The following is a 25,158-nucleotide window of genomic DNA, read 5'->3' on the forward strand; positions in this document are numbered from 1 at the left end:
GGTCAATAGTTCATGTATTTTAACTCTGGGACCCTTCATAGACTGTCACTGATTAGAGACCGTAAAACATTCAACTTCGTGGGATACGTGAAAAAGTTATTTTTAGGAGTAGGAGGATAAAACAATTGTTTATCTAATCAATTTATTTTCACCTTGGGTTCACTTTAATTTGATCCTTGTAAACGGTCATTCATTTTTTATTAACAATAAACATATTATTATTATTATTATTATTATTATAATAAACTACTATACTGGCCCCTTTAAAATATATTCTAAATCATCTGACTGTATAATTTCAATGACTTAAAGGGATACTGTAGGGGGTCGGGGGAAAATGAGTTGAACTTACCCGGGGCTTCTAATGGTCCCCCGCAGACATCCTGTGTTGGCGCAGCCACTCACCGATGCTCCGGCATTGGGGAGTGGCTGCGCGGGCACAGGAAGTCTGTGGGGGAACATTAGAAGCCCCGGGTAAGTTCAGCTCATTTTCCCCCGACCCCCTACAGTATCCCTTTAAATAATATTTTATTTGTTTACATATAATTACACACTTTCATAATTCAATCCATTTTTGTTGCTAATACAAACAGTAAATAACGTTTGGTATGTGCTGAACAGTTACCCATGTACAATTTTTTTTCTGGTGGAATACAATTTCACAATCCAACACACACCATAGAATTTTTCTAAAGGTGGTCTGATTTTTTTCAACACAACCAAATTGAGGAAAACTGAAAATTCAATCAGATTTCTCGATCAAAATCAATAAAAACTGTTTTTTATCAAATTGGGGTAATATCAAATGAAAAAAACTTAACATGCGTGGCCACCTTTAGTGTTACAGCCAGAGAGGATCAACAATTTCATCAGGCCAGCAATGGCTGCCACCTTATGCCTCCTCTGACAGGTGCTCTAGGAGTGAAGAAAGCTCTGGTGGTCTTACCGTATGTGGTGCAGTCGGGGGGTCCTCTGCTGACCCATGGGTGGGGCTAAGAGATCGCGTTGCCAGGTTCCGGCGGTAGGAGTAACGTCCTCTGAAAAGACCAGACAACATTGAGGTCAGTGACATCACTGAGCACAGGAAGCCTACATGGCAGCCCCTCCCCCACCTCACAGATCCCAGCAGAAAGCTCCATGTAACACACTAGACAAATCTTGTCTGAAATAATCTTTTCTGATAGCTTCAGGTGAAAGTTTATCCCTGATCAGTGTACAGATACATTTATTCGCTACAGACAAGTGCTATTAACTCTGCTGGAATAATTGCTACATCTACGGGGTATGGAGGGCAAATTTCAGAGAAATGTGAGTTCCTGGAATAATAGACATGCCTACCACAGTATATTTCCTGTTACTTCTCAGGCTTGCTGGTGATGTCAGCACTATACACTCAACATGTAGAATTCACAGCAATGTCAGCTTGCAGTGCTTAATGTCAGCCATCTTGTAAGCAGAAAGAATTCAGTATTGGGGAAAATCCATTTCTATTAAACTTTTGATCAGGTCTTTACCCTAGTACAGGAGCTTGACGATGTACTTTGAAGATCCCATTGTGTTTGGCCAGCATAAGTTAGTAAAATCACGCCTCTCTTGCATATGGTGTGCTAGGAGGGCCAGGAGGAAACGTGCAAGACTGCTACACAAAAGACCTCATTATTATTATTTAGTATTTATAAAGCACCAACATCTCCCGAAGCGCTGTACAAAGTATACTGTCTTGTCACTAACTGTCCCTCAGAGGGGCTCACAATCTAATCCCTACCATAGTCATATGTGTATGATGTATTGTAGTCTAGGACCACTTTTGGGGGAAACCCAATTATCTTGTCTGTATGTTTTTGGGATGTGGGAGGAAACTGGAGTGCCCGGAGGAAACCCACACAGACACAAGGAGAACATACAAACTCGTCCAGATAGTGACCTGGCTGGGATTTGAACCGGGGACCCAGTGCTGCAAGGTGAGAGTGCTAACCACTACGCCACCATGCTGCCCACAACTAATACAAGACCACTACTACCAGGGCCAATCACCAACATAACACCACCCAAAACTGACCGATCACCAACACAAGCCTGCTACAAAGAAGACCTATAATCAACACAAGACAAAAGACCTTTGCTCTGCAGGCCTGGTACTTAAAGAGAACCAGAGACGAAGCACCCTCTTGTATCTTACCTTATAAATCAGTGGGAACATGACAGTAAACAGCTAATCTGCTCTTTGTTTCATTTTTCTCTGCTTAATCTGACGGTTATCTGATAAGAATCCCCGACTGAGCACTCAGTCTAGCTTTGCTACGGAAAGATTATAGCTGAGTCTGTCTTCTCTGGTGTCTTTTCAAGCCCAAGCATGCCCCCTTGTGGCTCTGCTATAATGACTCGGCTATAATCATTTCCTGCAAAGCCAGACTGAATGCTCAGTCCGGGATTCTTATCACAGCTGATAACAGACACTTTTAACAGTGAGGATGAAACAGAGAGCATGGTAAGTGTTTTCTCTAATGTTCTTACTGATATATATGGTAAAATACACAAGGGTGCTTCGTCTCTGGTTCCCTTTAAAGAGACTCTGTAACAAAATGTTCAGCCTTCTATCCTAGAAGTTCCTTTGCCTGTTCTGATGTGCTCTGGCTTACTGCAGCTTTTCCTAATTGCACAGTGGCTGTGTTATCTCTGTTATATGATCTAATCTGTTTTCTGTCGGCACAGTCGGGCTAAGGCTTGAATGTGTGGAATGTGCAGGGCTGCTTGTGATTGGTAGAAGCTATACACACCCCCTCCAGGCCCCCTGCAGGCTCTGTATGACTCACACACTCTGCTTATGTGAGCCTATCACAAGCTGGTTAGTTTGTTTATAAACACTGCCTAAAACTGGCAATTACAAGCCAGGTTTGCAGCAGAGAGTGGCAGAAACAGCACAGAGGGGCCCAGGAGAACATAATTAATAGAATGGTATGCTTTTTGCTGTAAAAAATTTAGAGTACAGATTCTCTTTAAGACACATAGCTCATCCATAGGAAGGTGGCAGGGTTTGTTACGGTATTACAGCTGCACACACCTTATCAGCACCCCATGCTATCTAAACAGAAAATCACAAGGACTCTTTTCATCATATACATACATATACACTGTGTCTGTATGAGAGCCACCTGACAAAGAAACAGAGCTCACATGAATAGCTACTCAACAAAATTAATTATTTTGGGCTGGTAACTATGTACTTCCCTCCAGCAGGTGGTCTTCTCCCCTCCCCTCTTGGGAAGAATGAATAGAAATACCCAGTCAAGCATCTATGTCTCTACAGTGGCTGCTTATTGGAGGAAGTATCAGTGGCAGGATCGGTCTGTGTACATCTGGCTACCATCTAATGTCTATAGACATCATCTATCACCTTCACCAGCACCAGCAATGACACTGCCACTGTCACTTCAATATAACATCCATCACTAAACCCTTCACTGTATGTTTAATCACTTTAATGATGACTCCTGAATACTTAGGATTGACTTTCATTACAATCCGTAGCTGATACCTCCTCTTACCCATAGAGAATCTTTACCCTTTCTCGAATAGATCATCAGGAGGGTCTGAATGGCTTATATTGTGGCGAAACCTCTCCCACAGTGTGATGTCATGTCCATGGTCTTGACAGTTTGCTGTCTGTGAACCTCGTTGCATTGTGGGAAATAACAGCTTTTTCCAACTTCCAATCAAGCAATCTCTCCCTCAGTGCATAGAACTCTCAGTAATGAACATTCTGTAACGATCTGCTAGTGTGTGTGGGCACAATAAATAGACTTTCCCTGAAAGGGTAAAGTCTTACATACAGAGACAGTAGAAGGCAGTACATAAAGATATATATAGAATGGTCAGGCAATCGAGTCGGCAACAGATCAGATTGGTCAGGTACAAAATCGGCAGGCAATAACAAAGTAAGTAATCAGGCCGAGATCGGCAACTGGTCAGATAGGCAGAGGTACAGAATCGGCAGGCTACGTCTAAGTGAGTAAACAGGCAGAGGTCGGCAACAGATCAGATTGGCAAGGTACAAAATCGGCAGGCAGAGAGTAGGCAGAAAACCAGGCAGAAGTCAATACACAGGTAATACAATATATAATAGCTGAGCTAGTATGGAATCCCTGGGGTCCTGCCGGTTCAAGCCACACACACAGAACTGACTAAGGTCTGAAGCCTTCACTGCAAAGTGGTAGCTAGAGCAGACAGTGAGCAAGTGTCAGAACAGCGCTTAAATAGCCCGGGTAAGCAGGAGAACACCCCACCCCCAGCCGCTTGGCCAATCAGGAACCGGAGGTGGAGTCCTGCGTGTCAGCTAATCAGCTGACACGCTTCCTTAGGGCATAAGAGGAGCGACGTTGCCAGCGCATGCATCCACCCTGATTTACAGTCTGAGTATCATGCGGCCGGATCCCCACAGGAACGTTGCTGACACTATCCCTGCCACTGCGGCCAGCCGCACCGGAAGTCCCAGATGCGCTGCCAGTGGTGGCAGCCGCAACTGAGTTGGTAAGCACAGGATTTCTGACACATTCCTTACAGATCACCTGGCAGAACGAAAGATGTTACCACCAGTGATACATTTCAGAATGTTAATCAGGGAGAGAAGAGAATTTACGGTACAATGGGCAACACTGACTAAATAATACACTCACCCAAAGGATTATTAGGAACACCTGTTCAATTTCTCATTAATGCAGTTATCTAATCATCTAATAACATGGCAGTTGCTGCAATGCATTTAGGGGTGTGATCCTGGGCAAGACAATCTCCTGAACTCTAAACTGAATGTCAGAATGGGAAAGAAAGGTGATTTAAGCAATTTTGAGTGTGGCATGGTTGTTGGTGCCAGACGGGCCGGTCTGAGTATTTCACAATCTGCTCAGTTACTAGGATTTTCACGCACAACCCTTTTTAGGGTTTACAGAGAATGGTTTGAAAAGGGAACAACATGTATGTGGCAGTCCAGTTGGCAAAAATGCCTTGTTGATGCTAGAGGTCAGAGGAGAATAGGCCGACTGATTCAAGCTGATAGAAGAGCAACATTGACTAAAATAACCACTGGTTACAACCGAGGTATGCAGCAAAGCATTTGTGAAGCCACAACACGCACAGCCTTGAGGCGGATGGGCTACAACAGCAGAAGACCCCACCGGGTACCACTCATCTCCACAAAAGAGGCTACAATTTGCACAAGCTCACCAAAAATCGGACAGATGAAGACTGGAAAAATGCTGCCTGGTCTGATGAGTTTCAGAGTCAAAATGTGCCGTAAACAGAATAAGAACATGGATCCATCATGCCTTGTCACCACTGTGCAGGCTGCTGGTGGTGGTGTAATGGTGTGGGGGATGTTTTCTTGGCACACTTTAGAGCCCTGAAGCTTTCTGCAGGGAGGATATGCTGAGACTTGTGGTGACACCTCTGCAATGGAATAGACAGCAGGGTCATATATCGCTACAGTGGAAAAGGAAACCCCTGTCTGGAAATCTAATCTGGAACTTGTAGTGACTCTCCAGGAGGACAGCCTTGTGCAATCAGTAATGTCACAGTTCTTCCTACACTTATTATTATTTTGGTGGTGTTGCTACCATGGGACATCTGTGTGAGATGAAAATTGCTCCGTCTAGACAGGCAGGGAAATGGGATTATGATTGCAATATGTCGCATCGCTGTCCAAGGCTTATCAGTGCCGCCAGACCACCACAGATGAAACACGTGTGACCACTGTGTGATAGGTCTGCCATGCTTATAAGCAGCATTAACACAGCAAATGTGCAGCCAATGGGCCTCAAATTACAGCACCTGGGTACAACAGAGGGGATCGAGGTACAGTATAGGGGGATCGGGATACTATAGACAGTGTACTGAGGACCAGTACAGGACAGAGGTATATTGGGGAAGAGTAAAAGAGAAGACTGCAATACAGCAGATAGGAAAAGGGATTGGGGTGCAATAGAGATAAAGGATGGAAGGGGGTACAGTACAGGGACAGAAAGAATAGGAGTAAAGGGGCCAAGGGGATCGGGTCCGAAAAGAGACAAAGATGGGGATTGGCATGAGTGACAGAGGGGACTTGTGGATGGGGTACAGGAAAATGACAGAATGGGTTAGGATACAGCAGACACACAGGAGTGTTTGGGCTGTACTAGAAGAACAGAAAGGTTTTGGATACAATAGATAGATGGACACCGCTGAGGTACAACAGACAATGAATTGGGAGGTACAGAAAATCTATGAGGAAATCACAGAGAAAACACATCCAGTCTGCTACTGCAGATATTACCAGGATTACAGCACCATCTACTGGACTAACCTAAACAGTACAGATTATAGGAAAGCAAAATCATACATCAGACACAAATACTTGCAGAGCAGACAGACACTGAGGGGAAGAATGCAGGGGGGGGGGGGGGGGGGGGGGGTTAATACATCTAGTCATGTGTTGGCCAAGGCAGAGAACCTTGCTTCTGTTTCAAAGGTGGACCAGAGGTCAGGTCCATCCATAGTACTGACGTCACGGGAAGTAATGAAGACTAGCAACAGCGATTGTAAGCTCCTGAAGCTGGTAAGTGACATGAATTGGTAGATGCACTATGTGAAACACTGTGGAAAATGCCCCGGCTATATAAATACATAATAATAAATAATGTAACTGCATAAATGTATTTATGCAACCAAGGAAAACAATTATCCTAAAAACATGCACACTTAATACGCATCAGGAAATTGTGAATATTGATACTCAGGTGTGCTCAGTAGGCATTAGCAGTGTTGGGGAGTCTAGCCCAAGATCTCCTTACTGAATAGGTGTTGGCTTACTGAATAGAAAGAGATTCAAACCCTGGTCTCCTGTGTCGGAGACACAGCCCTTAAAGGACAACCGAAGTGACATGTGGCATGGTGAGATATGATGAGCTAGACATGGGTATGTACAGTGCCTAGCACACAAAACTAGGCTGTGTTCCTTTTTTTCTTTCTCTGCCTGAAAGAGTTAAATATCAGGTATGTAAGTGCCAATTTCTATCTGTTCTCACTCATAAGTAATTACAGCCATAAAACACTTTCCTGTCAGTAAATGGCTTCTGAGAACAGGAAAGAGATATAAAGGGTCAATAATTCATAGATTTGAGCTCTCCTACTCATACCAATGAAGGTGTTATTGAGCAGAGACAATGAAACAGTAAAAACTAGATTTTAATACAAAATATACAAAATAAAACTGTGGGATAACTATAACAGTCATTTTTAGGAGAAGGAGGATGGATATAATTGTTTTTCTTATCAGTTTATTTTCCTCTTGGATGTCCTTCAAAAGAGACACTGAAGCGAAAAAAAAGAGATATGATATAATGATTTGTATGTGTAGTACAGCTAAGAAATAAAACATTAGGAGCAGACATTAGTCTAATATTGTTTCCAGTACAGGAAGAGTTAAAGAGAACCCGAGGTGGGAATTACTAATACATTTGGGGCAGAGAGGCTGGTTGCGCACACTAAGACCAGCTTCTGTTGCCCCATTGTGTGCCTCCATGTCCCCCCTGCTCGCCGCTATAGCCCCCGCAGTGCTGGCGACACGCAGCGTGTCGCCAGCACAATGTTTACCTTAGCGCTGTCTGTCAGCGCCGCTCCCCCGCCTCCTCCGCATCGGTGCACCCGCCCGTGTCCCTTCCCTCCCGCTGATAGGAGGGAAGTGACGCGGGCGGGTAGCGGCGATGCGGAGGAGGCGGGGGAGCGGCGCTAAGGTAAACATTGTGCTGGCGACACGCTGCATGTCGCCAGCACTGCGGGGGCTATAGCGGCGAGCAGGGGGGACATAGAGGCACACGATGGGGCAACAGAGGCTGGTCTTAGTGTGCGAAACCAGCCTCTGTGCCCCAATAGTATTAGTAATTCCCACCTCGGGTTCTCTTTAAGGAACTCCAGTTGTTATGTATGCAAAAGAGCCATTAAGCTCCACAACTTTCAAAGTCGCAGAGAGTTTTGTCTTCTGAAGCTTATTATCTCAAGTGTCTGTCAATGTATGTTCTTTTTCTCTGCAGAGGACGGGTCAAAAGATCGCTAGCCTGCTCTGTAAAATCATTTAGAATGCTGAGTAGTGTGTAAACTGCAAATATTAGAGAATGATGCAATGTTATTAAAAAAAACACTATATAGCTGAAAATAAAAATATGAGAATATTTTCTTTGCTACTAATGTTTTAGTAATTATCCGTACTACACATACAATTCATTATATCATAATTTATTTATTTTTTGCTTCAGTGTCTCTTTAAAGTGTACCAGAGCTGTTACAATAAAAGGAATCTATACTTACCCAGGGATTCCTCCAGCCCCATAAGCACATGCGAGTCCTTCGCCGTCCTCCCGCGGTCTGCCGTTCAGCCACAATCAGCCCTGGTAACATGCGCTGGAGCATTGGCACACCAGTCCTCTCTTTAGTGAGTGACGCTTCTTCCCTTGCAGTTCTGGTACTTCAAGCTAATAATAAATAGCAGCCTTTTTTCAGCTGCATGACGACAAATATAAAATATTTTACATTTATTGGAGGAACCCCTCCCTTCCTTTCACATTGCCGGGACAGAATCCGGCAAACTGATGGAGTAGGAGGTGTCCAGCAAAGGAGGAATTGCTAATGGCTGCCACCTGTATAACCCTAGTTATGCAAAGAGAAGGGTGAAAAGCATGCACTGAAATGCTCATAGGCTTGAAGGAGTGTTTATTTATCTTTCTATGTGTCAGAGTGGTGGTGCAACTAAATATTTTGAATTAAAATAAATGTTTGGTTTGGGTCCGCTTTAAATGGAGGAACTTAAAGTGGAATATAACCCAGCATTTCATCTTTGCTCTAAAACATTATTTACAGCATATTAAATGCAACCAGCATTTTTTTTTACTAGACCAGCATTGGAAGGGTTACACACAGAGCTTGAAAGTTCAGTGTAGTGAAATGTGGACACATCCGAACTTTAGAGAATGTTATCTTGTGTTTACTTAAATGTATCAAGTGAGGAATGTGACACATTCTGACTGTGGAGAAGCTGCTGGACACAGACAGAGCTTCAAAGCATGTCTGCCTTCACTGCATAATGAATAAAACCAGTTATTAATAAAATACAAAGTCAACTCACAAATCAAAAAAACTGTACTTTTGGGAACCTAGAATAGCTAAATGAATAATACTACTTATGCACAAATGCAATTATGATAACCGGCATATAAAAAGTAGGAAAACATGTTTTTTATTGAATATTATGTCAGGGTTTTAAACCGCTTTTAAGGAACTATTACAAGACTCTTAGGGCCCTTTTCCACTAGCGGCGTTTGCGATGCTGAATCGCAAACCGCTAATGATTTTGAAATCGCTACGGTTTGCTTTTTAACATAGGAATCACGGTAGGTAATTTCCACTACCGCGATTCGTTTTTGACTCAAACGCGATCGCACTGCGGAGCAATCTTTGCCGCGATTTTGCTATGCAGTGCATTGCATAGCAAAATCGTGAACGCAATCGCCGGGAAGTTTCCTGCACTTTGCGATTCAGCAATCGCCATCGTTTAGCGCGAACGCTAGTGATTGCTAGTGGAAAAGGGCCCTAAATCTTGGGATATCAGCAGGCCACGATGGCATTGCACTAGAAGCCCTTAGATATAGAAGAAAAGAGATATGAAACAAACTTTAAGGCTCATTTCCCATTGTACGTTTTGGTGCATGTTACAGATTGTTCACCATTCTAAAATGCCAGGGCATCCCCGAATACTATGGAAATCGCTGTGCTCAGTTTTCACTCATGCAGATTTCCATTGATTTAGGCCCAAATGCAAATGTAGGGCCCTGGCCATTCGCCTCCTTGATCGTGCTCCTGTGGCTAAGGAGTGTTCCTCGCCAGCCCAGTAAGATAAAGGAATCTTCAAACAAACTATGCTACCCCCCCCCCCCCCCCCCCCCCCGCGCGCTCTACTTACCCGGAGCTTTCTCCAGCCCCTGGCAGTCACTATGTCCCACATCGCAGCTATGCGTCCTTGCCGCCGCAGAGGCTACTGCGCTTACGCGAGCACCGCTGTCAATCACCTCCACCAAGTGGTCCAGAGTGTACTGCGCAGGCGCAGTAGTTCTGCGCCTGCACAGTACAATCCAGAACACGTGGAAGTGATTGACAGTGGCGCTCGCGCAGGCAGTAGAAGACGACCTGGAGGGGGACACAAAAGGGGCATAGAAGAGGACACAAGGTGGACAGCAGCGGACACATGGGGGACACAGGACGACACAAGGGAGACACAGGGAGACACAAGAGGTACAAGTCTGCTTGAGGTACAAAGGGGGCATAATCCACAAGATGCCCCTTCACCACGGATACACCAGGTTTAGTATTTATATTTTTTTCCCCTGGTTTATGTCCTCTAAATCTAAGTGCATCTAATGGTCAGGAGCATCTTATAGTCTGAAAAATACGGTAATCTGCAAACGGGAGAGAAATTGGGAACTGTTGGAAGCCTGTCCCATGCCGTTAACAAAGGTTTCAACTGCAAATGAGAAGTACAAGAGAAAACTAAAGCATTTATTTTCTGCTCAGCCTCTGTACACAAGTTCCGAGTCTTGGGCTATAACAATGCGGCACTGAAGCATGATACAAGTTATGGAGATTCAATATCCAACAATCAAGGTTCAGAACTAGACTGTAAAGTTGAAATTAAAGGTGGCTCCCCATATACAAAATATCAGAACAGGTGAAACTGAGGTGGTTTGGTCATTTGGCATGCCAACATTCAAAACTCTACATGACCTAGGGCCCAGTTAGCTGAAGGATTTGTTGCAACAAGGTCTCACCTCCCACAACCTCAACAGGATCTAATCACTTGACCACCCCACAGTCCAACACAAAACCTTTGGAACCAGAGCTTTCTGTCATGCTACCCCTACCTTTTTCAACACTTTGCCACAGCCAGCTCTAACCCTGGACAGGTTTAAATCAAAATTGAAAAGCCACCTGTTCAGCCTGGCATTTATGACCAGATAACTTTTCCCCGTAACACATCACAATCCACAACCATTTACTGATCTGAGACAAGCTTATGTGCTTTGGGTCCTACAGGGGAAAAGCGCTTTACAAGTGTCTTGTAATTGAAACAGGGCCTATGAAACAGTTTAAAGCAAGGAAGGGTACAGAAAGATCTACAGGGAGGCCTACAGGGAGATGCCTAGATAGCATGCAAGAAGCTCTGAAAAAAACAGGGAAGAGATTGGGACACAGTTGGAGCCTTGGTACTGAACCGCAAAGCATGCTGGACTCTCTACACCTCTACTAGACCTTGTGGTGAAAGGACTGGAATAAGCAAGAAGTATGGTTTTGCCATGTGGGAGGAAAATTGAGCATTTGGTGGAGACCCATCAAAATACAAGGCAAACAACATGCAGCTGGTGTCCTAAGATTCACAAGTGGGAGTCTAGAGCTGCTGCCAAGTATGGTAACAGTGCTAATCACTGAGCCACTGTGCTGCCATTTATGGCTTCAAAGAGCTACTATACTGCCATTTATGCCCTCAAAGAGATACTGTGCCACCATCTAAGATCTAAAAGAACAATGCTGATCTATGAAGACTGTGGAAGGCCGGGCAGATTGCCGATTCCATAAAGCATGTTAGGAAATGTTGTACAAAGTTATCAGCGGGTATTGTTGGCAAATCTGGACAGAACATACCAGCGCCACTGTCTATAGGTAGACAGATATGAATCCTACCAGTGACCCCTCTATAAAATGACCCCAGAGGCATTTCCTGCACAGATGTCTCCCCAGCAGAGCAGGGATGAAGAGGACGCTGCGGCTGCTGGTCCAGCATTGGTCTGAAGACGCTTCTCTACAGCTCGGTGAAGCTGCATTGTGCGAACACCAAACGTCTCTTGCAGAGATGTAAAGACGCAGCACACAAATAAAGCATAAAATGGGATAAATAGAGGCTCGTTTTACAGAGTGATCAGAAAAAAAAGGGAGGGGGGAGGGGGGATGAGGGGAAAAGCATCTTTTAACATCAAAGGGATTGTTCAAAGGATGACTTGAAGTGGCTGAACAATTTATGAGACAGCGATAAACTTCGTTTCCAAGCAGCAATAAATTATTCACTACAAAAACATACACATGTCACATATTATAAACTATACCAGTGCTGGCGGAGGAGGGGGAGGCTTTAAAGACTTTGTCACACTTTGATAGAGTTTTTGTAGTTACAGACTGTGAGTGTGTGACTGGCGCAATGGGGAGCTACCCTTACCCAATCCAGGAGCTGCAGAGGTACAAATCCAGCATGCCTTGCTGTTGTGAACTACAAGACCCAGCATGCCCAGACTTCCAAGACTATATGTCCCAGCATGCCCAGCCTCCCAGAACTACAAACACCATCATGCCTTGTCATTGTGAACTACAAGACCCAGCATGCCCTGTCTTCCAAGACTATATGTCCCAGCATGCCCAGCCCTCCAGAACTACTAACACCAGCATGCCTTGCGGTTGTGAACTATAATCCCCAGCATGCCTTGACTTCCAAGACTATATGTTCCAGCATGCCCGGCCTTCCACAACTACAAACACCAGCATGCCTTGTGCATGTGAACTACAAGACCCAGCATGCCCTGACTTCCAAGACTATATGTCCCAGCATTCCCAGCCTTCCAGATTTACAAACACCAGCATGCCTTGTAATTGTGAACTACAAGCCCCAGCATGCCCCGACTTCCAAGACTATATGTCCCAGCATTCCCAGCCTTCCAGAACTACAAACACCAGCATGCCTTGTCGCTGTGAACTACAAGTCCCAGCATGCTCTGACTTCCAAGACTGTATGTCCCAGCATGCCCAGAACTAAAACCAGCCACAATCATTTCCAATTGTGAACAACAAGTCTCAGCATTCCCTGCCTACCAAGACTATATGTCCCAGCATGCCCGGACTTCCAGAACTAAAACAGCAGCATGTAATGCTATTTTGAAAAATAAAGCATTGCCAGCATGCCCTGTTTCCAAGACTATAAGCCCCAGCATGCACTGCCTTACACAGCCATAAGCCCCAGCATGCCCTGGCCTTCCACAAAATTTACAACAGCCACCTAAGCAGATGTCAGGACAACCAAACCTTCAAGTTTTCATTATGATTTTTTTGTATTTAATCATTTTTGATTTAGACGGTGCCAACACAATACAGATAATTGTGGGTAACAAGCACCTTGCTCAACTCTATCTTCCTAGGCCGTGGTTGACCACATGACACTAGTGTTGTCACAGTAATGGCAGGCCATCACTTACAGGCACACTACAGAGAGATGGCTGCAAACTGTCTCCTCTTACCGGGTGGGTGAGGAAGAAAAAGCCGACTCCTCCCTCTGCGAAACCTTCCATGACTCCTCCGCTGCTATTTCTCTGCTCTCAAGCTCTCCCAGAACCCAGTCCGGTAACCCGCCTGCACCAGAACCCTGGAACCGCACTGAACTGGGCTCATCAAAGTAGATGGACTGTGGAAAAAAGAAAACAGACTCATTATCAAACACTGCTCTCTACAATTTATTCTACAGCTAGCTACTAGCACAGACAGTACCGTATTTCCAGTGATTGAATGGCAAATCATCTAACTATCCTCCACACCTCCCCTTGTCTGATAAGAAACAACCACTCAAAATTCTATCTCACACAAATGCCTGAAAAGTTTACCCATCAACCTCTCCTCAATATAACTAACTTTTGTTAAAGTGGAATTGACCGAGTACAGCCGACAACCAACATGGTCAATAAAGGAGAAAACCTACATGGCCAATAGAGGCAGAATCAGGCCTCTTGCACACTACATGCAATTCCAATTTTTTTATATGTCCGATTTTTGATTCGGTTTAAAAAACGTAGCAGCATGCAGTACGTTTTTTAATCGGAATATTAAAAAAAAAAAAAAAAAAATTCGGAATCGCATGTAGTGTGCAAGAGACCAAAACTGGATAGCCTGTGTGGCCACAACATCCAGACTAAGGCCTATTTCACATTGGCAGGCAAAACGGTCCATTTAGCAGACTGTACCAGAATAGATCCTGAGGGCCCTTTTACACCAGGGTGGTGCCGTATTTTTACCACACCCCACCGCCGGGCAATGCAATACTGCCACTTTACGGCAAGACGCGACAGAAGTGCAGTTTTCGCCAGGTCAAGAACTACGTTACTGCGGGTCTTCAGCAGCGACTTGCCGTGATCTGCGTCAGCCCCGAAGTCATGTTAGTCTATAGCGACACAGGGATTTTTTTTTTAAATTACTGACGCAACGTCGCGGTGCTCATGCACGGAAGCGTATTTTAGCAATACTCTACCGTGCACTTCCACATATCCCAACGCAGGAAGTGAGCGCTTATCACTTCCTGCTTGGCCCAATGCCAGATGAGGAATCAAACACAGAGACTGATAAGTTTATGTCCAGCTTTCGAAATCCAGTGATGGAGAACGTGGAGAGCAGAAGATAAGTACAGGAAGCTGAGAGCCCCCACGGTACGACTATATATGGGATACACGAACACGACATGTAAACAAGAGGCAGCCAGACCTCCCCAGCGGGTACACACAGAGTGATACACTTCAATGCATTAGTATTCATGGAGTGATTTGGGATAGATTCAGCATCATTCTTTACCGGTACAATTATCCTGTTAAAGTGATTTTAACCCAATCAAGTATCTTGTATACAGCTTCAGAGAGTAGCGCCCTACACAGGACTTGCAACACGACAGCATTTCAGCAATACACGCACCATATACGTGGGCAGTGTCTTCAGGGTTCCCTCCTCTGGCTTGCTGGTGAAGGGACCCTCCAGCACACCCCGTCTCAGCATGTGGAGGAGGAGCTTGGCATACAGGTTTCTGTTCTTCCTGCCGGTAACTCCTGACCCCGCCCCCGAGGGGTCACACAGCTTCTTTATCCACAGAGCGCAGCGCTGACGTTCTGTGGGGCAGGAAGCACAAACAATCATTACTCCTCCTACATTACTCATCAGGTAGACACCAAACATAGATATGCTGCATCCAAGTGAAACAATGATCAGGATTGCCTAATCAGACCTCTCCATCGCCCCTTCCCTCCTCCACGCCTGAAACACTAGACTCCTTCTTGAGGTGACGGACAAGATTCCTCCAGCCAGAAAGAGTCAGAGAATAGCACTCTTGCCTTGAAGCGCTGGGTCTCTGGTTCAAATCTGGGCCAGTACACTGTCTACATGGAGTTTGTGTTTTATGTGGGTTTCCTCTGGACACTCCAATTTCCTCCCACACCCCTTCTATACACAGATAAGTTACTTGGCTTCCCCCTAAATTACTACAGTCACAATAAATATAAGTACATAGCAAGGAAATGAGCAGCGCTACTTAAAAACAGACTAGTGCCTACCTGCTAAAGAGTGCAAGCCCCACTTGTGGGGTCGAATACACACCGAGCATACACATGACCTGTCTACCACTAGAGGAGGATGTTGGTTTCCATTAACAGCTTGCATGCAACCTATTAAGTACTCGTCCCTCCCACTGCGAAGAAGTCAATCCTCCATGGGAGGGGCCTAACACTAAATCCTAACCTATGTATATGCATAGCCTGGGTGCGGCTAATCAAATAAAATCGTAAATTTCCTTGCTATGCTATCCTTGCTAATGTAATTCGTTTTTAGTCAGCTGCTCCCACTTAACAGCCATGCTTTTGGTGTATATGCAGAGCTTCTGTTTGGGTTCAAGGTGCGTTTGTAGTTCCTGGGGGGGCTCAGCGCATCTCTGATGGAGGCCATTCGGAGGCGGCCTGGTGTTGCGCTGATCCACCTTTTGCGCAATTTTCAATTTACAATTTTATTTGATTAGCCGCACCCAGGCTATGCATATACATAGGTTAGGATTTAGTTAGTGTTAGGCCCCTCCCATGGAGGATTGACTTCTTCGCAGTGGGAGGGACGAGTACTTAATAGGTTGCATGCAAGCTGTTAATGGAAACCAACATCCTCCTCTAGTGGTAGACAGGTCATGTGTATGCTCGGTGTGTATTCGACCCCACAAGAGGGGCTTGCACTCTTTTGCAGGTAGGCACTAGTCTGTTTTTAAGTAGCGCTGCTCATTTCCTTGCTATGTACTAATGTAATTCGTTTTTGGTCAGCTGCTCCCACTTAACAGCCATGCTTTTGGTGTATATGCAGAGCTTCTGTTTGGGTCAAGGTGTGTTTGTAGTTCCTGGGGGGGCTCAGCGCATCTCTGATGGAGGCCATTCGGAGGCGGCCTGGTGTTGCACTGATCCACCTTTTGCGCAATAAAAAATAAGTAGTTCTGTTCCACCCCTACAAGCTACAGGCAAGACAATTCTCAAAAAAAATGTTTGTTTGTTTTTTTATGAACAGTTTCTCTATTTATTCTTCATTCACAGTATCTTCAAAAGGTTGCAGACAAAGCGAATGGATACAAGTTCAGAGTTTCAATTCACATAATATGACTGCCTGACACGTGTTTCACGGCCAAAAGCCGCTTCCTTAGAGGCACACTGTATAGAAGCGTCAACAATGGACCAAGGCAAGTATAACTGCAATCTGTATTCTATAGAGAAACTGTGTTCAGCGACGATTCCATGCTTACATGGACTGCAAGCATGGAATCGCCGCTGAACACAGCATGGAATCGCCGCTGAACACAGCATGGAATCGTCGCTGAACACAGCATGGAATCGTCGCTGAACACAGCATGGAATCGTCGCTGAACACAGCATGGAATCGTCGCTGAACACAGCATGGAATCGTCGCTGAACACAGCATGGAATCGTCGCTGAACACAGCATGGAATCGTCGCTGAACACAGCATGGAATCGTCGCTGAACACAGCATGGAATCGTCGCTGAACACAGCATGGAATCGCCGCTGAACACAGCATGGAATCGCCGCTGAACACAGCATGGAATCGTCGCTGAACACAGCATGGAATCGTCGCTGAACACAGCATGGAATCGCCCCTGTACACAGCATGGAATCGTCGCTGAACACTGCATGGAATCGTCGCTGAACACAGCATGGAATCGTCGCTGAACACAGCATGGAATCGTCGCTGAACACAGCATGGAATCGCCCCTGTACACAGCATGGAATCGTCGCTGAACACAGCATGGAATCGCCCCTGTACACAGCATGGAATCGTCGCTGAACACAGCATGGAATCGTCGCTGAACACAGCATGGAATCGTCGCTGAACACAGCATGGAATCGTCGCTGAACACAGCATGGAATCGTCGCTGAACACAGCATGGAATCGCCGCTGAACACAGCATGGAATCGCCGCTGAACACAGCATGGAATCGCCGCTGAACACAGCATGGAATCGCCGCTGAACACAGCATGGAATCGCCGCTGAACACAGCATGGAATCGCCGCTGAACACAGCATGGAATCGCCGCTGAACACAGCATGGAATCGCCGCTGAACACAGCATGGAATCGCCGCTGAACACAGCATGGAATCGCCGCTGAACACAGCATGGAATCGCCGCTGAACACAGCATGGAATCGCCGCTGAACACAGCATGGAATCGCCGCTGAACACAGCATGGAATCGCCGCTGAACACAGCATGGAATCGTCGCTGAACACAGCATGGAATCGTCGCTGAACACAGCATGGAATCGTCGCTGAACACAGCATGGAATCGTCGCTGAACACAGCATGGAATCGCCGCTGAACACAGCATGGAATCGCCGCTGAACACAGCATGGAATCGTCGCTGAACACAGCATGGAATCGTCGCTGAACACAGCATGGAATCGTCGCTGAACACAGCATGGAATCGTCGCTGAACACAGCATGGAATCGTCGCTGAACACAGCATGGAATCGCCCCTGTACACAGCATGGAATCGTCGCTGAACACAGCATGGAATCGTCGCTGAACACAGCATGGAATCGTCGCTGAACACAGCATGGAATCGCCGCTGAACACAGCATGGAATCGCCGCTGAACACAGCATGGAATCGCCGCTGAACACAGCATGGAATCGTCGCTGAACACAGCATGGAATCGTCGCTGAACACAGCATGGAATCGTCGCTGAACACAGCATGGAATCGTCGCTGAACACAGCATGGAATCGTCGCTGAACACAGCATGGAATCGCCGCTGAACACAGCATGGAATCGCCGCTGAACACAGCATGGAATCGTCGCTGAACACAGCATGGAATCGTCGCTGAACACAGCATGGAATGGTCGCTGAACACAGCATGGAATCGCCGCTGAACACAGCATGGAATCGCCGCTGAACACAGCATGGAATCGCCGCTGAACACAGCATGGAATCGCCGCTGAACACAGCATGGAATCGTCGCTGAACACAGCATGGAATGGTCGCTGAACACAGCATGGAATCGCCGCTGAACACAGCATGGAATCGCCGCTGAACACAGCATGGAATCGCCGCTGAACACAGCATGGAATCGCCGCTGAACACAGCATGGAATCGCCGCTGAACACAGCATGGAATCGTCGCTGAACACAGCATGGAATCGTCGCTGAACACAGCATGGAATCGTCGCTGAACACAGCATGGAATCGCCGCTGAACACAGCATGGAATCGCCGCTGAACACAGTTTTTCTATAGAATACAGATTGCAGGTATACTTGCCTTGGTCCATTGTTGACGCTTGTATACAGTGTGCCTCTGAAAAAGCGGCTTTTGGCCGTGAAACACGTGTCAGGCAGTCTTATTATGTGAATTGAAACTCTGAACATTGTCCGCAACCTTTGAAGATACTGTGAATAAGGAATAAATAAACTGTTCATAAATAAACCCATTTTTTTTAGAATGGTCTACCCCTAAATTAGCCCTAAATGAGGATGGACATATTGAGGTGGTAGGGAGTAAATTGCTTGCCTCTCTGAGGGAAAGTTAAGTGACAAGACTATTTACTCTATGAAGCGCTGCAGAAGATCACAGCACTATATTAATATGAAATAAATACAGCTGGAGCCTCCTGGCTTTGTTTTATGTATAGGTGATAACCCATGGTGCATGCTGGGTAGTCATAATGCTGCACTCATCCCATTCCTTCCCTGGTATCAGGAGCCCAATCCTGAAGGGAGTAGTGACAGCGCAGAATTCACCAGATTGTCTTACCAAGCCTCTGAGGCAGCCTCAGGACAAATGGCTTCATATCCACCAGGTAGTGGTCAAACTCGGCATCCAGCCCCTCCCAGGCCGCCTCCTGATTGGTCATCGTCCCCTGGAGGAAGACAGACAAAATACCAAAATGTTTTGTGACCAGTGCCTTGTGCAAAAGACAAAACAGCAATAGACTGTATGGGCGTGTTTTCTGGCTCATGACGCATGCAGCTATACAAGACTAAAGAGTGACCCTCAAAAAGGGACCATTACCCACACTTACCCTTTTTAGGCGCAATCTGAAAACTCACCCTTTTCTGGCAAGCATACTACTTTGGCCACTGACTACCATTTCAAGCATCTCATACACTGCTTCCCTTTACCTACTGTCCTATCCAAAAATAATCTGTACTCTAATAATCTTACAATAAAAAGCATACCATTCTATTCCTTATTTTCTCCTGGGCCCCTCTGTGCTGTTTCTGCCACTCCCTGCTGCAATCCTGGCTTGTAATTAACAGTTTTAGGCAGTGTTTACAAACAAAAGACTGGCTTCTAACCACAGTATCATAGGCTGAGAACTAGCTTACTGTGTGACTCATGCAGAGCTTGGAGAGGGTGTGTAAAGCTTCTGCCAATGACAAGCAGTGCTGCACATTCCACACATTTCAGCCTGAGCCCAACAGAGACGACAGAGGAAAGGAGATAAGATTTATTACAGAGACAGTGCAAGTAGGAAAGGCTGCAGTAAGCCAGAGCACATTAGAACAGGCATAGGAACTTATAGCATAGAAGAAATAAGGCTTAACATTTTGTTACAGAGTCTCTTTAAGGTGGCCATACATCAGGGGACTTGGCAGCTGCTCAACCACCCAATTCGATTATTATAATCAAATGTAAATCGGTGCCGCCAAGTGCATTCCTGATCAATGATGCGACCAAATTCGAGCCCAAATTGGGCGCATTAATCGGTGGGACATGCTGCAAGATATAGTTACATAGTTATTTTGGTTGAAAAAAGACATACGTCCATCGAGTTCAAGATGTCGGGTGCGCGGCGAGTCTTATCCGGATTAGCGACAAACCCCCCAAACGCTGTCCCCCTAATGGTCAATGTGCTTCCCACATGCCCAGTGCACTACATATTACCTGATTGCGCCCGCCGCTGGCTCCGGGAGCTGTCCTCCTTCCATACACGAGCCCCACGTGGTTGGCGACGTACATGTGGGGGCATGAGTGATGTCACGCACGCCCACGTTACTCTGGTAACCATGTGAGGTGCGCGTATGGACAGAGGAGGCCAGAGCCAGCGGCGGACAAGAGGCAGATGCGGCCAGGTAATGTATAGTGCACTAGGCACCAAGCCAAAATCACATGATCAGATATTTTGTACCCTGTTTGCCCTGTATAGCTTTGTCCTATGCTGTATAACCTTGTTACATCTGTCATCCTTTGTATTATTCCATGTGTTTATTGTCCAGTGCTGTGTAATATGTTGGCACATTATAAATGCAGTACATAATCATAAACTTATCAATAATCTACTACCAGCTATTTATGCGCCTTTTTCATAGGGTGCCTTTATCAAGTATATGCTGGTGGAGAGATATTTTCAGGTCTCTCCAGGGTGTTTGATTGGGTTCAGGTCTGGCATTTGGCCAAGTCACAGTTGTCCCCAAGCCAATCCTTACTGGATTTTAAAGAGAACCTTGACTGAGAGGGATATGGATGTTTCCTTTTAAACAATACCAGTTGCCTGGCAGTCCTGCTGATCTCTGTGGCTGCAGTAGTGGCTGAATCACAGACCTGAAACAGGCATGCAGCTAATCCAGTCTGACTTCAGTCAGAGCACCTGATCTGCATGTTTGCTCAGAGGCCAAGGCTTAACCACTTCCCGACCGCCGTATATACAATTGGCGGCCGGGAAGTGGACGCCGCAAGGACCGCCGTATTGACAATTGGCGGCGGTCCTTGTATGATCGCGTCATGATCATCCGTGACGCGATCCTCCGCCTCCGCCTGGCGCCGCTCACCCGCCGCAACATCCCGCCGGCCATACGGAAGCGCCGGCGGGATGTTAACCCGACGATCGCCGCATACAAAGTGTATAATACACTTTGTAATGTTTACAAAGTGTATTATACAGGCTGCCTCCTGCCCTGGTGGTCCCAATGTCCGAGGGACCACCAGGGCAGGCTGCAGCCACCCTAGTCTGCACCAAGCACACAGATTTTCTCCCCCCCCCCCTGCCCCAGATCGCCCACAGCACCCATCAGACCCCCCCCCGCCCACCCCCCAGACCCCTGTTTGCACCCAATCACCCCCCTAATCACCCATCAATCACTCCCTGTCACTATCTGTCAACGCTATTTTTTTTTATCCCCCCCCTGCCCCCCGCTCCCTCCTGATCACCCCCCCACCCCTCAGATTCTCCCCAGACCCCCCCCCCATGTACTGTATGCATCTATCCCCCCTGATCACCTGTCCATCACCCGTCCATCACCCGTCCATCACCCGTCCATCACCCGTCCATCACCCGTCCATCACCCCGTCACTGCCACCCATCAATCAGCCCCTAACCTGCCCCTTGCGGGCAATCTGATCACCCCCCCACACCAATAGATCGCCCGCAGATCCGACATCAGATCACCTCCCAAATCCATTGTTTACATCTATTCTCTCCTCTAAACACCCACTAATTACCCATCAATCACCCCCTATCACCACCTGTCACTTTTACCTATCAGATCAGACCCTAATCTGCCCCTTGCGGGCACCCAATCACCCGCCCATACGCTCAGATTGCCCTCTGACCCCCCCTTATCAATTCACCAGTGCATTAATTACATCTGTTCTTCCCTGTTATAACCCACTGATCACCTGTCAATCACCTGCCAATCACCTATCACCCATCAATCACCCCCTGTCACCACCTGTCACTGCCACCCATCAATCAGCCCCTAACCTGCCCCTTGCGGGCAATCTGATCACCCACCCACACCATTAGATCGCCCGCAAACCCGCCGTCAGATTACCTCCCAAATGTATTGTTTACATCTGTTATCTTCTCTAAACACCCACTAATTACCCATCAATCACCCATCAATCACCCCCTATCACCAACCGTCACTGTTACCTATCAGATCAGACCCTAATCTGCCCCTTGCGGGCACCCAATCACCCGCCCACACGCTCAGATTGCCCTCAGACCCCCCCCCCCCCCCTTATAAATTCGCCAGTGCATTAATTACATCTGGCCTTCCCTGTAATAACCCACTGATCACCTGTCAATCACCTGCCAATCACCTATCACCCATCAATCACCCCCTGTCACTGCCACCCAACAATCAGCCCCTAACCTGCCCCTTGCGGGCAAACTGATCACCCACCCACACCAATAGATCGCCCGCAGATCCGACATCAGATCACCACCCAAGCGCAGTGCTTCCATCTATTCTCTCCTCTAAACACCCACTAATTACCCATCAATCACCCATCAATCACCCCCTATCACCACCTGTCACTGTTACCCATCAGATCAGACCCTAATCTGCCCCTTGCAGGCACCCAATCGCCCGCCTACACGCTCAGATTGCCCTCAGATTCCCCCCTTATCAATTCGCCAGTGCAATATTTACATCTGTTCTCCCCTGTAATAACCCACTGATTACCTGTCAATCACCTATCAATCACCCATCAATCACCCCCTGTCACTGCCACCCATCAATCACCCCCTGTCACTGCCGCCCATCAATCAGCCCCTAACCTGCCCCTTGCGGGCAATCTGATCACCCACCCACACCAATAGATCGCCCGCAGATCCGACGTCCGATCACCTCCCAAGTGCAGTGTTTACATCTGTTCTCTACCCTAAACACCCACTAATTACCCATCAATCACCCCCTGTCACTGCTACCTATCAGATTAGACCCCTATCTGCCCCTAGGGCACTCAATCACCCGCCCACACCCTCAGAATGCCCTCAGACCCCAGCCCTGATCACCTCGCCAGTGCATTACTTGCATCTATTCCCCCCTCTAATCACACCTTGAGACACCCATCAATCACCTCCTGTCACCCCCTAGCACACCTACCCATCAGATCAGGCCCCAATTTGCCCCGTGTGGGCTCCTGATCACTCGGCCAAACCCTCAGATCCCCCTCAGACCCCCTTCCGATCACCTCCCCAGTGCATTGATTGCATCTATTTTCCCCTCTAACCACCCCCTGAGACACCCATCAATCACCTCCTGTCACCCCCCTAGCACTCCTATCCATCAGATCAGGCCCAATACAACCTGTCATCTAAAAGGCCACCCTGCTTATGACCGGTTCCACAAAATTCGCCCCCTCATAGACCACCTGTCATCAAAATTTGCAGATGCTTATACCCCTGAACAGTCATTTTGAGACATTTGGTTTCCAGACTACTCACGGTTTTGGGCCTGTAAAATGCCAGGGCGGTATAGGAACCCCACAAGTGACCCCATTTTAGAAAAAAAGACACCCCAAGGTATTCTGTTAGGTGTATGACGAGTTCATAGAAGATTATATTTTTTGTCAAAAGTTAGCGGAAATTGATTTTTATTGTTTTTTTTCACAAAGTGTCATTTTTCACTAACTTGTGACAAAAAATAAAATCTTCTATGAACTCGCCATACACCTAACGGAATACCTTGGGGTGTCTTCTTTCTAAAATGGGGTCACTTGTGGGGTTCCTATACTGCCCTTGCATTTTAGGGGCCCTAAACCGCGAGGAGTAGTCTAGAAAACAAATGCCTCAAAATGACCTGTGAATAGGACGTTGGGCCCCTTAGCGCACCTAGGCTGCAAAAAAGTGTCACACATGTGGTACCGCCGTACTCAGGAAAAGTAGTATAATGTGTTTTGGGGTGTATTTTTACACATACCCATGCTGGGTGGGAGAAATTTCTATGTAAATGGACAATTGTGTGTAAAAAAATCAAACAATTGTCATTTACAGAGATATTTCTCCCACTTAGCATGGGTATGTGTAAAAATACACCCCAAAACGCATTATACTACTTCTCCTGAGTACGGCGGTACCACATGTGTGGCACTTTTTTTTACACCCTAAGTACGCTAAGGGGCCCAAAGTCCAATGAGTACCTTTAGGATTTCGCAGGTCATTTTGCAACATTTGGTTTCAAGACTACTCCTCACGGTTTAGGGCCCCTAAAATGCCAGGGCAGTATAGGAACCCCACAAATGACCCCATTCTAGAAAGAAGACACCCAAAGGTATTCCGTACGAAGTATGGTGAGTTCATAGAAGATTTTATTTTTTGTCACAAGTTAGCGGAAAATGACACTTTGTGAAAAAAAAACAATTAAAATCAATTTCCGCTAACTTGTGACAAAAAAATAAAAACTTCTATGAACTCACCATACTCCTAACGGAATACCTTGGGGTGTCTTCTTTCTAAAATGGGGTCATTAGTGGGGTTCCTATACTGCCCTGGCATTTTAGGGGCCCTAAACCGTGAGGAGTAGTCTTGAAACAAAAATGACCTGTGAAATCCTAAAGGTACTCATTGGACTTTGGGCCCCTTAGCGCAGTTAGGGTGCAAAAAAGTGCCACACATGTGGTATCGCCGTACTCGGGAGAAGTAGTATAATGTGTTTTGGGGTGTATTTTTACACATACCCATGCTGGGTGGGAGAAATACTTCTGTAAATGACAATCTTTTGATTTTTTTACACACAATTGTCCATTTACAGAGGTATTTCTCCCCCCCAGCATGGGTATGTGTAAAAATACACCCCAAAACACATTATACTACTTCTCCTGAGTATGGCGATACCACATGTGTGGCACTTTTTTGCACCCTAACTGCGCTAAAGGGCCCAAAGTCCAATGAGTACCTTTAGGATTTCACAGGTCATTTTGAGAAATTTCGTTTTAAGACTACTCCTCACGGTTTAGGGCCCCTAAAATGCCAGGGCAGTATAGGAACCCCACAAATGACCCCATTTTAGAAAAAAGACACCCCAAGGTAT

At 46.4% G+C, this 25,158-nt stretch overlaps 1 protein-coding gene across 8 annotated transcripts in view; it reads right to left on the reverse strand.

Annotated features, from left to right (window-relative positions):
* Nucleotides 1-25,158, reverse strand: part of CEP112 (centrosomal protein 112) — a 447,202-nt gene that overhangs the window by 410,777 nt on the left and 11,267 nt on the right. For all 8 annotated transcript variants that reach the window (XM_068264055.1, XM_068264054.1, XM_068264058.1 and 5 more), the window contains exons 2-5: nucleotides 19,154-19,259; nucleotides 14,788-14,978; nucleotides 13,353-13,516; nucleotides 947-1,037 (exon numbers count right to left, since the gene is read on the reverse strand). In XM_068264055.1, coding sequence (XP_068120156.1) covers nucleotides 947-1,037; nucleotides 13,353-13,516; nucleotides 14,788-14,978; nucleotides 19,154-19,259 — 552 coding nt within the window. The remainder of the gene's footprint in view (nucleotides 1-946; nucleotides 1,038-13,352; nucleotides 13,517-14,787; nucleotides 14,979-19,153; nucleotides 19,260-25,158) is intronic.

The sequence above is a fragment of the Hyperolius riggenbachi genome, chromosome 12 (genome assembly GCF_040937935.1).
Source record: "Hyperolius riggenbachi isolate aHypRig1 chromosome 12, aHypRig1.pri, whole genome shotgun sequence".
In the NCBI taxonomy this organism is placed as follows: domain Eukaryota; kingdom Metazoa; phylum Chordata; class Amphibia; order Anura; family Hyperoliidae; genus Hyperolius; species Hyperolius riggenbachi.